The sequence below is a fragment of the Onychomys torridus genome, chromosome 1, assembly GCF_903995425.1.
Source record: "Onychomys torridus chromosome 1, mOncTor1.1, whole genome shotgun sequence".
Classification (NCBI taxonomy): domain Eukaryota; kingdom Metazoa; phylum Chordata; class Mammalia; order Rodentia; family Cricetidae; genus Onychomys; species Onychomys torridus.
Window position 1 is genome coordinate 54,288,464 of NC_050443.1, and position 13,505 is coordinate 54,301,968.

Genomic DNA, 13,505 nt, shown 5'->3' on the forward strand with positions numbered 1-13,505 from the left:
AAACAGTGCCTGCCCTTGACAAGCTTACAGTTTAAGAACAGACATAGGACAAGTGCACAAGTAGCTATAATACAAGGCAGAATATGGTAAGTGCCATGAGAAAGGTACAAATAAAGTGCTGTGGTGGTTCCGTGGAGGGAGAGATCCCAGCATTGGTGGATCAGGGAGGGCTTCATGGAGGATGTGGTCTCTGCATGGGCCTTGGAAGAAACTCAAGAGTGATCCAGAAGATGAGAATTGTAAGGCCAAAGGCACAGAGCCGGGAAACATGGCACCTTTTCCACTAATGACAACTCTTCCGGATATGCCAGAGCAGGGTATGAAGGGACCTGATTGGGTACCCTGTGATGTTAGGATAAAGATGGGCACATTTTTGTGGGCCAGGGATCTTATCAAGGTTTTTGAAGAACTGGAGGTACAGACCAGTGTGCATGCTTAGGGAAGTCTGGGAGAGGAGACGGCTACTATGGAATCCAAGGGTCAAGCAGAAGTGAGGTTGGGACTAGTTGGGAAGAGTAGTGAGGGAATGTATGGAAGCGTTGTCAGTGGTCATCCTAGGGTCCTAGATTATGTTCAAAGACTCTCTGGTGTTCCAGTGGGAAAACGAAGGATCGTGCAGGGAAGACGGATGGTCTACTTAGCTTCAGATGTGCTGAGTTCAAAATGTCAGAGCAGGTAGAGTATGTTTAAGATGCAGCCCGTCATCCTGGGGCCAGAGCATCCAGTGGCGCCAAGAGGCTAAGGGGAGCGGAAGGTGTTCTTTGGGTGGTGGTAGCTAGGTCTGAAGGAAGGCACAGAACTGCTGATGCACCGTGCAGGGGCCTGTGGGGAGGATCTTACTGGAAGGAATAGCTACTTTGTGGTATGGGGAGAAGAGGGAGAAAAATGGGCAGCTCTTCCTTGGCTCCCTTTTCAATTCAAGGTAGGAGTGCCAATAAATAACTCATAAATACATAAATAAATATATAAATAAGTGATCATGGGTAGGAGGAGTAAAAGCTTAAGAACATAGTGTCTTGCCCAGGACAATTCACCGTAGAGCTGTGCAGGGAGAGAGGCCTTTCGAGTTAGCACATGGAGGGCACTGAGAGGCTGGTCCCCGGAGTGGACTAGGAGGTGCCGCTAAGGTGTGGTCAAGGGGATTGGTGGCAGCAGAGGCAACAGGGACAGATGACCCTGCCAAGGTCTGGTAGTGGAGGAATTCAGTGAAGAGGCTATAGGAATCAGGGTGAATGCAAGGGGGCCAGTGAAGAAATAGAAGGTATGAGAGGAAGGACTCTCTGGCCAGAGGAGGAGCCTCACTTACTCGGAAATGGGAGAATGGAGGGGAAGTGGGAGGCAGAGGCCAAGAGTTTCCGAGGAAAGGTATCATGGCAAATGCCTAGTTCGTTGGTTTCTTTCTTTCTTTCTTTCTTTCTTTCTTTCTTTCTTTTCTTTCTTTCTTTCTTTCTCTCTCTCTCTCTCTTTCTTCCTTCCTTTTTTTTTTGGTGATGGCAGAGGCTAAGGTTGGAGTCATTGGAAGCTCCAAGTAAATGGAGGTCTGTCAGACTTAGGTGGGTGAACTGAGAAGGTGACTGATAGCCAAAAGTAGTGGGGACTGGCTGAGGCTGATGGGGTGCTATGGTTGACTATGGTGGCAGCAATCAGGTTAAGAGTGCAGGCTGGGCCTCCTGGGGGCCAGCCAAGGTCAGCCAGCCTAGGTTAATGGAACCCAGCCCCAGTGAGTTCTCAGTAGGCAGTAAAGGACACTTGGCTGCTGACTGTGAGTTTAGCTGGAGAAGAAGGAGAGGGAAAGCTAAGGCTCATAGATTCTTGCTGCTATATGCCCAGATTATTTAGATAGATAGCCTAAGGCCTGCTGAGTTAGGGAAAGGGCATATATGGGTAGTCCTGAGGTTGCTGACTTTTTCCAATCAGGTTATAGCCTGCCTAAGTCCGGTTTGACGACTGGCCCTCTAACTCCTCTGCAGAGAGAGAGAGGATGCTGGGTGGAGTTCAGGGTCACCTCCAGAACCTGACTTCTGGGCCTTCTTCATGATTCCACATGGACTATTCTAACATCCAAGGGCTTTACTAATGCAAGGCCCTGCTGGTGACTTTACCTATTCCTCCAGGGCACTGCAAACTTCAGAAATTAAATGTCTTCTAGAGCCTTTGAGATCCTTAAGATGAAAGGCTCTGGAGACATGTAAAATATGATACTAATTATTTCCACAGCTCACGAGGAGGCTGAACCACTCAGTTCCCAGGGAGGCTGTTAGGGCTGTTGCTTTTTTAAATATTCATTTTATGATGCAAATCCCAAACCACACGCTTTATACTGTAACAAGAATAAAGAGAGAAACATGGAGATGTACAGTCCTCATCTTGACTTGGGGCTGGAAGGACTGTACACAGGGTTAATGGTTCCAGGGTGTCCCTCCATTGTCTCTGCTCATTTCCCATCAGCCATTAATTGAGAGCAAATGTTATGTTCTGAATGGCTGTTGATTAATTACGTCAGGCCTCATATGCTTGGGAGCAGATCTTGATTACTTTTCTTAACTCTATTCACCTTCAAGATAATAGTTTTTTTCCTTATCTTTCAAATATGTTTTAAAAAAACATTATTTATCAGGCGAGGGACTGCATCTAACAAATCAAGCTGGATATGGCTTTACTGTGTGTGACCTGTAAGTCCAACCCCTACATTATTGGCATTGAGCCCAGATTTCCCTTGGAGATTATATCCAGTGTTCGGAACTGTGTTTAGTTTTGGGCTTTTTACAAGAAAAATAAGTCTTAAGTGTGAATCTTCATAGAGGGGGGAAAAGATTTTGCAAAAACTTTGCAGTCATTGCTTATGTGGGGGGTGGGGGTCAGCAGGTGTGTAGAGTGGACATTGGAACCTTTCACAGAAGAGCTGAAAATCTCCATGGTGGAGCTTGGTGTGGTCAGGGATGACTGTCAAGTTGGGGAAGTGACAAGAAGGTGATGCTGACAGAGTGGTCTGGCTGCAGGGGACCCTCAGAGTGCAGGGTGCAGAAAGCAAACAGAGAGTGACTATAATGACCCACAACCGGGTGCTCCACAGTCTTCCCAGAGTCCGGGTCTGGGGCTCTGTGAGGTGCCTAGAAAGGCGATGCTATATGTTGTGAACAGGATGATCCCTATGGTGACTGTGCCCTTTCAAGCATTTGCTGTGTCTTTCTGGTGGTAGATAGGACAGTAGAGTTCCCTCATGTGACATTCTTAGAGGATGGGACAAAGGCTAACCTGGAAGTTGATGCCCTAGGATCACTTCCTCAGTGGGCTTCAGTTGCTGTAAAGCACACCCAACAAAATGACCATATTTTAGACACTCTTTTGTCCTTTTCTGAGGTGGAGCAACCCCCTAGACAGTCTCAGGTTTCTAAAACCATGATTTATAGCACTCTACCTCTTTAGGACCATCTGCTGCTCCACACTACTAAGTTCTGGAGGGTACGTGTCCAGTCAGGCTATGGGGCTCTCCACTGAGTTTCCTCCAGCCTCTCTCTGGAACTGTGAAGGCCTGACTGGGACACAGGCACAACCCATGTGAACGTCGGCCAGTTACGCTCTCAAGTTCATGGACAAGGTCCTCAGCTCTGTTGTGACCTCTGATGTTTGGTCTCCTTGTGCCTCTTTGCCCAGTGGAACTCTCCAAGTCTCTCCTCCATGAACTGTACCTCTTCAGACTGGTTCAAACTGTCCTTTCTGAGTCTGGGCTACCCAGAATCCACATCACTCAGAGGTTCGGGGAAAGCTGACAACAGGTGGCTCTCCATTTATCCACAAGCCCAGAGATCCGTCCAACCCAGGAGGTGGGTTGTCATCCAAAGTCACGGGACTGGCTTCTTTGCATGTCAAGTCCTTCTGCCCCCAAAGATGGACTGAGTCTCCATCTGGTCCAGGTGGGTTCTCCACACCTTCTTCCTGTGGCTTATCTGCCTAATGCTAGATGAACACCACACAGTTATAAATACTCAGGTCAATATATATATGCAGGTATAGATATATATATTCTGGTCACTGTTTTACACTTTAACAAAGGAAACCACTAGCCTGCTTGTTCTATTGTCTGTGCCACCCCGACTCCCATCTGCCTGTGGTGTAGCTGGCAGGAAAGTGAGCCATTGAGTCCCATGGGCTGCCATCCTTACGTAGCCCCATCACACTGGCCGACAGTCAGTTTCAATGCCCCCTGCTCATGCAGGCTCTTGAGGGCCTTGAATTCCAAGGGCATGGTGTGGGGGCTGGCCTGGGAGGTATAGCCATACTTGAGGCTGTCATAATAGTGGTACTTGACAGGGTTCTGATTCTGATCCAGTGGAAAAGGCCAGAAGCCATAGAGGTAGATCTGATTGCAGAAGCGTGTGGCCAGGGTATACATCAAGAGGCCAGTAGTTGGTCTTTTTATGTGGACTTTGTTGGTCAGCCAATATCTGGAGAAGAAAAAAAAAGAAGTTAAAAAAAAAATAAGGTCTGGGAAGTCAGCTCAGTTGAAATGCCTGCCTTGCAAGCATGAGAACCTGTTTGGATTCCTCAGTATCCATCAAAAAGCAGGGCATGGTGGAGTATAGCTGTAACCTGATTGTGCAGGGGCATACTGCACACACACATGCACTCATTCATGAATGCACGCATGTGCACACTCAAATGCATCCACTCACAATATACATTATAAACCAACACATACAGAAACAATGAGGAAATGGGTTTCTTCCAAGAAGAGAGCAATTCTATTCTGCCCAGCAGCCCACCTCCTGCCACCCCAAGGATCAGTCAAGCCACAGACCCTAGACTTCCTTCTCAGAAGATTGACAACAACCACCGATTAAGCACCTGGACCACACCTTGAGTTGGTGCTTTCCTGAACATGAGTCTATGAGGTCCAGGACACCATGGTAAAAACTGGCACCCCAAGGTCACGTGTGGGAAGGGGCGGTACCTTGTCTTGAACTTAGACCCATTGGCAACTGAAGCAGCGTTAGCAGCCTTCTGTGATGGGCTGGGTGATAAACACTTGGATCTGCAACCATACGGCTTCAATTATGACTATGTAACCACACTGTAGTTAGAGCATGGAAGGGTCACCAGCAACATACACCGATGTGTCCAGGCTTGGCCCTGACCCCTCCGGGCTTGGCCCTGACCCCTCCTAAAGCATGTTTGTCTGCATAATGCCCATCGCCTTATGGGCAGTTCTATTAGTCTTCTCCACTTAAGCATGTCATACAGGTAGACTTCTTTCCTATCAGTGTTCCTAGAAGCCCCACCATCTGAGGCAGCTGACCTTCCCTGACAACATGTGTAACTTCTCTGCAGAACCAAGGGGCTCTGGGCTACGAGGCTGTATTCTGTTTACACATTTCTTCCAAAGATCTGTCACTCGATCTTTTTAGCCATCTTGAGTAGGGAGTCGTGTTTTCTGCCTTTGGGACTCTGTCAAAGAGTGATGGGAGGAAACATGGAGAAGGGCAGAGAGCAGGGCATTGGATGAAGCATCCCGGGTGAATGGAGTACTGTGCATCTCTGTGTACCTTAGTCAGAAGAGCACAGGAGGGGCCATCTGCACTTGGGATGAGGAACCATTGCTGGAGGATGGACATAAGTAACTCAGATGATTCAGTTGTTGGCTATCTGTGTCTTTGAGAAAGTTGCTTCTCTCTGATGGACCTCATTTTTCCCACTGATGTATGGTTCAGTTACCTCCAGGTTCCGAGAGAATGGAGAAAATCGTCTACACATGAGAACACTTGTCATCTTTGCTTCCTGCTGTGGATCCAGAGCTCACTCTGAGTGGCCCCCACTTCTTCATTTGTAGTTAAAGCTCTGCTTGCCCCTGGCTGAATGGCTTTAATAGCCAGGCTTCTGCTCCAATGAAAAGGCAGAATTGCTGACCACTGAGCTGGCTCAGTGTGTCTCTAAACCAGACCCAGACCACGATTTCCTGTCTTTAAACAAAAATTTCCGTGGGGCCGTATCCCACAGGCTTGCCCCTCTTCCACTGAAGTAAAGACCACTGAAGTTTCGGATGGCCCCTCAAATGATGGCCAATTAAATTCGTGCTGGAAGTGGAAGGACACCAGAACAAAACATTTACTTATTGTCGAAGGATAAGACTATTTTGTGTGTGTGTGTTCTTCACAGTGATTTTAGCTGGTCTGGAGGAGTGGAGAGCGAAAGGATTCCTTGAAGCCCCCCAAACCCCTTTATGCTCAATGACTCCTTCTGCAGCTCAGAAAAGAAACCCAAAAGATTCTAGAGTCATCTCTGGAGCATTTCCTTGCTTTTTTGTTTGGAAGAAGCATTAGCTTCTGGAGCACATGAGGTCACAGATGCCTAAAAACTCATATAGTTACAGTAAAGTAGGCAATATTTTCAAGGTTTTATAAATAAAAGGTATTTTAAGGAGCCCCACAACCTATCTCTCCAACAGAAATATTTGTCTAGTGTGATCTGAATGTCACTGTGGACCTTGAGATAGGAGGCAGTGGACCCAGATGGTCACAATGAAGCTTGTGATTCTCCTGGGCACAGCGGGAGCTAGGTGGTCCCTTGGACAACCATGGCTGTTTGGTAAGTCCGTCACTTGGAGATCCTCATCCTTGTGGCTCCTCCTGTTTTAGGCTGTATGAACCTAGAAACTTCCAAGCAACTGATTTTCCAACAGGGAATCAGATGGCATGACAAAGAGAGCCGTGCAGTGGCTCTGGTAACTGTAGACACAGCACAGTTGAAAACTAGCATGAAGCCAGTCTGTGGACACAGCGCAAACCTGCCCTTTCTTCTCCATACTGCTGAAATATCTATGGTGATGGTCGACCATTGAAAGTCCTCCAACTCCCTCCCACAGCCTCCTGTGCATCTCTCAGAAACCTCTCCTTTCTCCTCATGCTATCCAAATTCCACAATAGATACTCTGCAAGACCTTCCCTGGCTGTACTTCCAGCCTGGCCTTTCCCTCACTGCACCAGCCTCCCCAGTACACATGGCCACAGCTCCCCACCAAGGCCCTACGCTGTCTCACAGTGCTCCCCCCATCAAAATTCTGTTGCTCTTTTGTTCTGGTCTCTGGCCTGTACCCAAGGTCACCTGTGTAATGGTTTCTTTCCCAGGCTGCTGAAGTCTCATGGGACAGCAGTGCACATGCGCGCCTTTCCTTATAGTCTGGGTTCTCTGTGGGTCATCTGTCTAGCTCGCTGCCTCTGTGCTGAGCAGCCAGGACTACTGAAGAAGTGTATTATCACTGAGGAGGAGGGAGGGCTGATTTCGGATGGGGGGGGGGCTATGTTTAGTCTTTCCTCCCCTTAGACTGAGATTCCACAGGGCTGTGGCCTACTTTCTTTGGGTTAGGTAGGGGCAAGGGCTGGAGTACCACTTGTCTGAAAGAAAATACACTGAGAATGTGAGGGCAGCCTATGTGTAGTCAGTCCCACTGGGGTCCAGGATGGGTTAACTGAGGCCCCTCAGTGGCTGGAAATTTCTTTCCTCTGGTCACAGGGAAGCCTGGTAGATTGGACACAGATGCAGTATGTCTGCCTTTTGTGTCTGCTCTGCTCTGCTCCCCATAATACAAATGGGCCTGGATCTCTAAGAGGGGGTTTCCCCCTAGTCTTCCTGAGCAGGAGGAGGAATGAGCCAGGCTGAATTCACACAGGACCCATACTGTGTGGCTCTGGACATGTCTAGTTCTGAATTGATGTGATAAGTTACATCAGCCAGCCTTACTGTAGATGAGAGAACTCCATGGGGGAACGTGATGCTGGAGACCCTAAGCCAAGTGGGGAATTAATGCCACTATCCCAAGAATCCACAGGATATCAGAACTACTTATTGCAGTTGCTTGGATGTCTCTGAAAGGCTGTGTTTTGTGATGAGGTTTTCTTCCAACTGCCCCACATTGCAATACTATTCTGAGCTCTTGAGAAGAATTACATCTTTGAAAGGTCCATCTTGTGACCCTTATCCTTCCTCAACTGTGATGACTCTTCTTGGTCGTCAACTTGACTACATCTGGAATTAACTAAAACCCCCAAACAGGGCACATCTGTGAGGGATTTTTGCTTCCTTTGAAGTAGAAAGATCCACTTCTAATCTGGACTTTTGAGGTAGGAAGGTACACCTTTAATTTGGATCTTTGATGTGGGAAGATATACCTTGATTACAGATCTTTTCAAGTGGGAAGACCCACCTCCATTTTGGGCCATGCAATCTTCTGGAAGCCTATATAAGGACATGGAAGAAGGACATTTTTACCCTTTGCCTGGTTACTTTCACTTTGCTAACAAATCCACTCCTTCACTGGCATTAGAACCTACTTCCTTGGGATTCTGGCACATAGTGAAGATCAGCTGAGACATCCAGCCTCATGAACTGAACAGCTACTAGATTTTTGGACCTTCCATTGACAGACAGTCATTGTTTGATTAGCTGGACCACAGCCTGTAAGTCATTCAAATAATAAATCCCCCATATATATATTCAATCTATAAGTTGTGTTACTCTAGAGAACATGACGAATACACCAACCATCGTACCCACATTCCACAGCCACTCCCCTTCCACTGTATCTCAACTGAGGTCTGGCCCTGACTTCAGTAGCTCTCTCTCAGTACCCTACCCCCTCATCCAGGGTTTCACATAGTGGCTATACCACAGACTGAGGCACTAGACAGGTCTCAAGGATTAGGCAAGATCTTACTTGGTGAGGGGTTGAACTGGGGTTCCTCTGATTCCATATTCATGTTCTTTGTCCTTTGTGGTCTAGCCCTGACAGTACATGGGTGGCCAGGAAGGTGGCTGGTGCTAGTATGTGGGTCTGCCCATGGGGCTATCTATTTACTCACCAGCTAATAGGAAGGAAGTCTGGTGATGGCCTAGGGATGCTTGATGCTGAGGTTGGGGCTCCTTGGCCACCATGGCACTCTCTGTGCACAACATGGCTATGAGGTGGGCTTGGGAGGGTCCTGGGGGACATAGGCAGGGAGACTATAAAGAGATGACTCCCTGTGGGACTGCAAATGGGTGTAAAGGGACTTTTGGTGGTGACAAAAGTCTTTAAAGCAGGGTTGTGCTGATGATGTTCACATCACAGATTCACAACTGAATGTTTACAACTCATCAAGCTGTAGTTACAATATGTGAATTAAAGGTTTTATGTTGTTGTTTTGTTTTGTTTTAAAGATGACTTCCAGAAGGACAGCCAGTGAAGGCAGGTCCTCCCATACATCCTGGGGAATGTTCATCTCCCTCAACAGACACACATTCAACAATGGAGAGCCTGCCCTTTGCTAAGCTTGCCTATTACACTTCAGTCCTAGTGCATAGTTTCTTAATTTACTTGTCCACTGCGACACCAGGAGCTTTAGGAGATGCCCAGGGTCCACTCACTCCCAGGAGCCTGCACACTGAGATTCCTACAATGTGCTCCATTAACTCCTGCTCTGACTAGGAGGGGGAGCTAGAGAAAGAGCCCAAGTGTGGGTTACGTTGGGAAGGGAGAGGGGAACAGAGGACATGTAAGGATAGATGAGAACTCAGCCGGCTCAGCAGCCTGGCAGAGGTAAAATGGAGTAAATTGAGAGTTGGGTTGTGTACAAAGAAACCTGGTGTCCTACCTCAGTGTTGCCACAGAAAGGGGGCAGTGATGACGGTGTCGTCTCCAGGAATGACCAGTTTCATTGTTGCTCTCAAGGCTGACACTCAGATGTTCTGATTTTTTTTAAAGTACCAGAAATTGGATTTTTTTTTTTGTATAAATTCTCCAAATTTTAAAATGTTGGTAACTAATTAAAATGTTTTTACAACATTAAGGGTATTCAGTGGTAGAGCACTTGCCCAGCATGCACGAGGTTCTGGGTTTAATTCCCAACACTATCAAAAATTTATCTCTTTAAAATTATCATGTGAGACCTTGTTGGGTGGGTCAGACAGAACTGGTCTGTGATTAGAGTACCAGCCTCTTCAATTGAACTCATCTTCCTCTTTCAGTGAACAGAGGCAGATGTAGTGGACGTGGGAGATTTTCCTGAGCAGAAGCAAGATTCATATGCATATGATTAGACAGAGTTTGGATATAAGAATGTGTGTTTTTAAATCTTGGCCTCTAGGGCACTTTTCACCCTGTGGTGATTTCGTAGAGGTCGGGGTTAGGATGACATGGCCGGAGCTACAACTAGTGTTAGCCAGAGACCATCGAGTGGCCCCGGACATTATACAGGGACACATGAGCCACTGGTGGTGTCCTGCGTGTGTCTTTACTGATGTTCACTCCCTGAGCTATCACAGCCAGATGCCATCCTAGGGATGTGTCCTTTGTTTACCGTCTGATAGTACAGCCTTAGCAGGGGAAGGCTTTCAGAAATGGATTTCTTTTTAGGCAGTAGTGCTATGCCCAGAAAGGGGGTCAGGTTTGAGTTTAATCAATGGGATAGCCAAGCAGCTAGCAGGGGAGGGTGACACACACATGCTGGGGTCTCCCCACCCCATACCTTCCTTCACCCCCTCCTTGGCTAAACTCTCTTTCTCTTTCCCCAAATTAAGCACACACAGCCCACCTTCCTGGAAACATTCTCTGTCCCCTTTGTTCCTCTAGCTCCTCCCAGGCTCAACCTGTTAATCACACTACCTGATCACCATGAGCTGTCCCCTTACTCCTTTTCAGTGCTTAGCAACTGGGGCCATGGCTTACATTCCTTTGTAGGATTCAGCCATCCAGCTCCCTGCATGCTGTACCTGAGGCCCTAGGCAGAGACAATAGTAATTCTCCAAGCCTCAGTGTGTTTCCCGACCCATCCCAGCATCCTTGTGATTAAGAGGGATCATATCACCAGTTCTGGTGCCCAGTCTACAACAAGAGGGGCTTCTTCTACTTTCTCTTCCCCTGATCTAGAGATGGGTTGGCTAAAACAGGATGCACCATGGATCTTCAAACCATTGACTGGAAGAGAGTCTCGAACAACTCCTGTCACATTTGATAAGAGTGAGACACAAACATCTACTGTGTTAAACCGCTGGGACTCCAGGCTTTATCACTGCAGCAGGTCTGGGAATGGTGGTCCTGAGGTCTGCTGTGTGCCAAACAACTACTATTCAAACTGAAAAGTGGAAAGATGTGGGGAAGAAAAAAGGGGAAGCTGGCAGTGTGCAGCGCTTTGCAACCGTGGACAGTGGGGACAGGGACAGAACACACAGCTCTTCAGATCTAGTGCCAGATTTTCCATCTATGATCGCTAATTGGGAAAGGTGTTAATAGCCCACAAGGTTCCAGACTAAATCGGAAGTGTGAGGCTCTTGGTGGAGGGACCCGCTTGCTCCCAGCTCTGCCTCCAGGGTAAACAAGAACTCCTGAGCCATGTCTGACAGGAACACGGCCTCCATTTAATGAGCAGCTTGTAATAGAAGCTGACTGTGTTATGTAGGAACAGATCATTCTAGATTTCCTCTCTGTCTCTTCAGTCGCTCTGGCCAATTTAGAGACTGTGTGCGTTCGTGGCTGACTCGTGGATGATTCCTTTCCTTGGGATAACAGCTGGGTGTTAAAACACAAACTAATTAATTTTGCCTTCCCAAATGAGGTTAGCTGGGTGCATCCAGAGAGTTGTATTGACAATGCACCTTTAATATCCCAGTCTTGAGATTTTAATTAGAAGGCAAAGTAATCTCAAAGACGGCAGTAATTATTTTTCAAATTGGCCACCCCAATGACTGTGACAGTTAAGCACTGTGTTTTATGAGCATGGACAGCAATCAATGAGGATTGCCAAAATCTTTAATCTTTAAAGTGCTTCATTCCGTCACCCTGGAGTCTTGGCTACACTATATTGTGAGAACAGTGGCTGTCCCCCAGATGGGACAAAGGACTTTCTCCAAGAAGCTAGGAACACTGTGGGACAGGGCTCATAATGTCCTTGTGGGGGAGGATGTCTCACAGAGAAATGTAAAGGGCACTGTCCTTTCCTTGGCTGAACACTGAGGTCTCTGCTACTAATCTCAGGATTAATCTGCCCATTTTGCATGACAGGTAAATTCTGGTTTTTATTTTAGAATCTGGTGCTGTTGTTGTCAAGAGTTGGTAAAGAGCTCAGTTGGTAAAGTGCCTGCTTTGCAAACATGAAGACCTGAGCTTAACCCTCCCAAACCTGGGGGTGGGGGTGGGGGTGAGGGTGAGGGTGGGGGTAGCCTAATCTTCGAGTCTTGAGTTCTGTGTGGAAATACTCTCAAAAAAACAAGATGGTTGGTACCCCAGGAAAGGTACCCAAGGTTGACTTCTAGCCTTCACATACACACTTAAGGATGCACAGTTACACACACATGCACATACCAACACAATACACACACACACACACACACACACACACACACACACACACACACATGTTACTGAAGCCATGGGAATGAGGGAGGCTTCTGGTCTCTAGGTGTCTAGGTCTCTAGGCTTACCTACACCAATGTTCTACCTAAGCTCAAATATACCTCATCTATGACCAAGCTACCAAAAGTTTCAGTGATCCGATGAGTACACTAAACAAAAGCAATAGCCCCAGCCAGGCTGGATATACCAGAGATCTGGGCCTGCAGACCTTCTTCATCATTGCTCTGGACTACCCAACTGCCACTGCAGGATCTTGGTTTCCTCCAAAGCTCCTTCCTTTGTTTTTGGTCAGCCACTCTTGAACATTCTCAGTTGCTACATCGTTTCCTGTTTCCTGTTGAAGCCTTTAGAGCCTCCCTGGATGGCTTTGGTCCTAAGTGCTGATTCCCCTATCACAATACCTACTACATTACACTTGAATTATTTGTTTGCCTATTATTTCCTCCCTGCTCTTCTAAATTCTGTAAGGAAGTTGATTGACTTCCTGTTTTTTTGTAACCCTAGATCCCAGTGTAATCATGCACGAAGTGCATACTTCACAAATCTCCAGTGGTGACTGGCAAGCTGAGCTCATAGCTCACGGTGGGGGCACTGCCAGGAGAGATGTGTGGGCTCACCCGGCTTATTCCAACCCATCCAGGCAGACCAGGACTGTGCATGTGACAGACTAACACCAGTGAAGACAGGACTTAGCCTCAACAAAGGAGTAAGAAACACAATGCTGGTTATTTGAGGGGCTCCCCATGCTACAGAGTGGGCACCTTGGGTGTAGAGAGACTTGCTTTTCAGGGTTAAGTGTCATTCATGACTCTAAACAGCCAGGAGGGTTCCAGACAATTTGTTGGGAGCTTAAACTGTGTGGTCAGATTCCATAGTTTAAATTGATGCCACATAGAGACAAACAGATTTTTATCCAACCTTGCCCATAATCAAAGGAATCCAGTTTCAAACAATAATCAGATGCCAGTTTTCACTGGATCAGTAAAGACGACAAATGTTGATAGTACATATTTTGGAGAGGTTGTGGGAAAGCAGGTATTTTCAATAATTGTAGGTGAAAGTAAATTGGCACCTGCCTGTAGGGAGGACAATTTGGCAATATCCATAAAAATCAACAAGGCATGTA

At 47.1% G+C, this 13,505-nt stretch overlaps 1 protein-coding gene across 2 annotated transcripts in view; it reads right to left on the reverse strand.

The window, feature by feature from the left end:
• Nucleotides 1-1,465: 1,465 nt before the first annotated feature.
• The window catches only part of St8sia2 (ST8 alpha-N-acetyl-neuraminide alpha-2,8-sialyltransferase 2), a 70,734-nt gene continuing 58,694 nt past the window's right edge, over nucleotides 1,466-13,505 (reverse strand). For both annotated transcript variants that reach the window (XM_036197172.1, XM_036197163.1), the window contains one exon: nucleotides 1,466-4,445. In XM_036197172.1, the coding sequence (XP_036053065.1) occupies nucleotides 4,160-4,445 (286 nt within the window). In that variant the 3' untranslated portion in view covers nucleotides 1,466-4,159. The remainder of the gene's footprint in view (nucleotides 4,446-13,505) is intronic.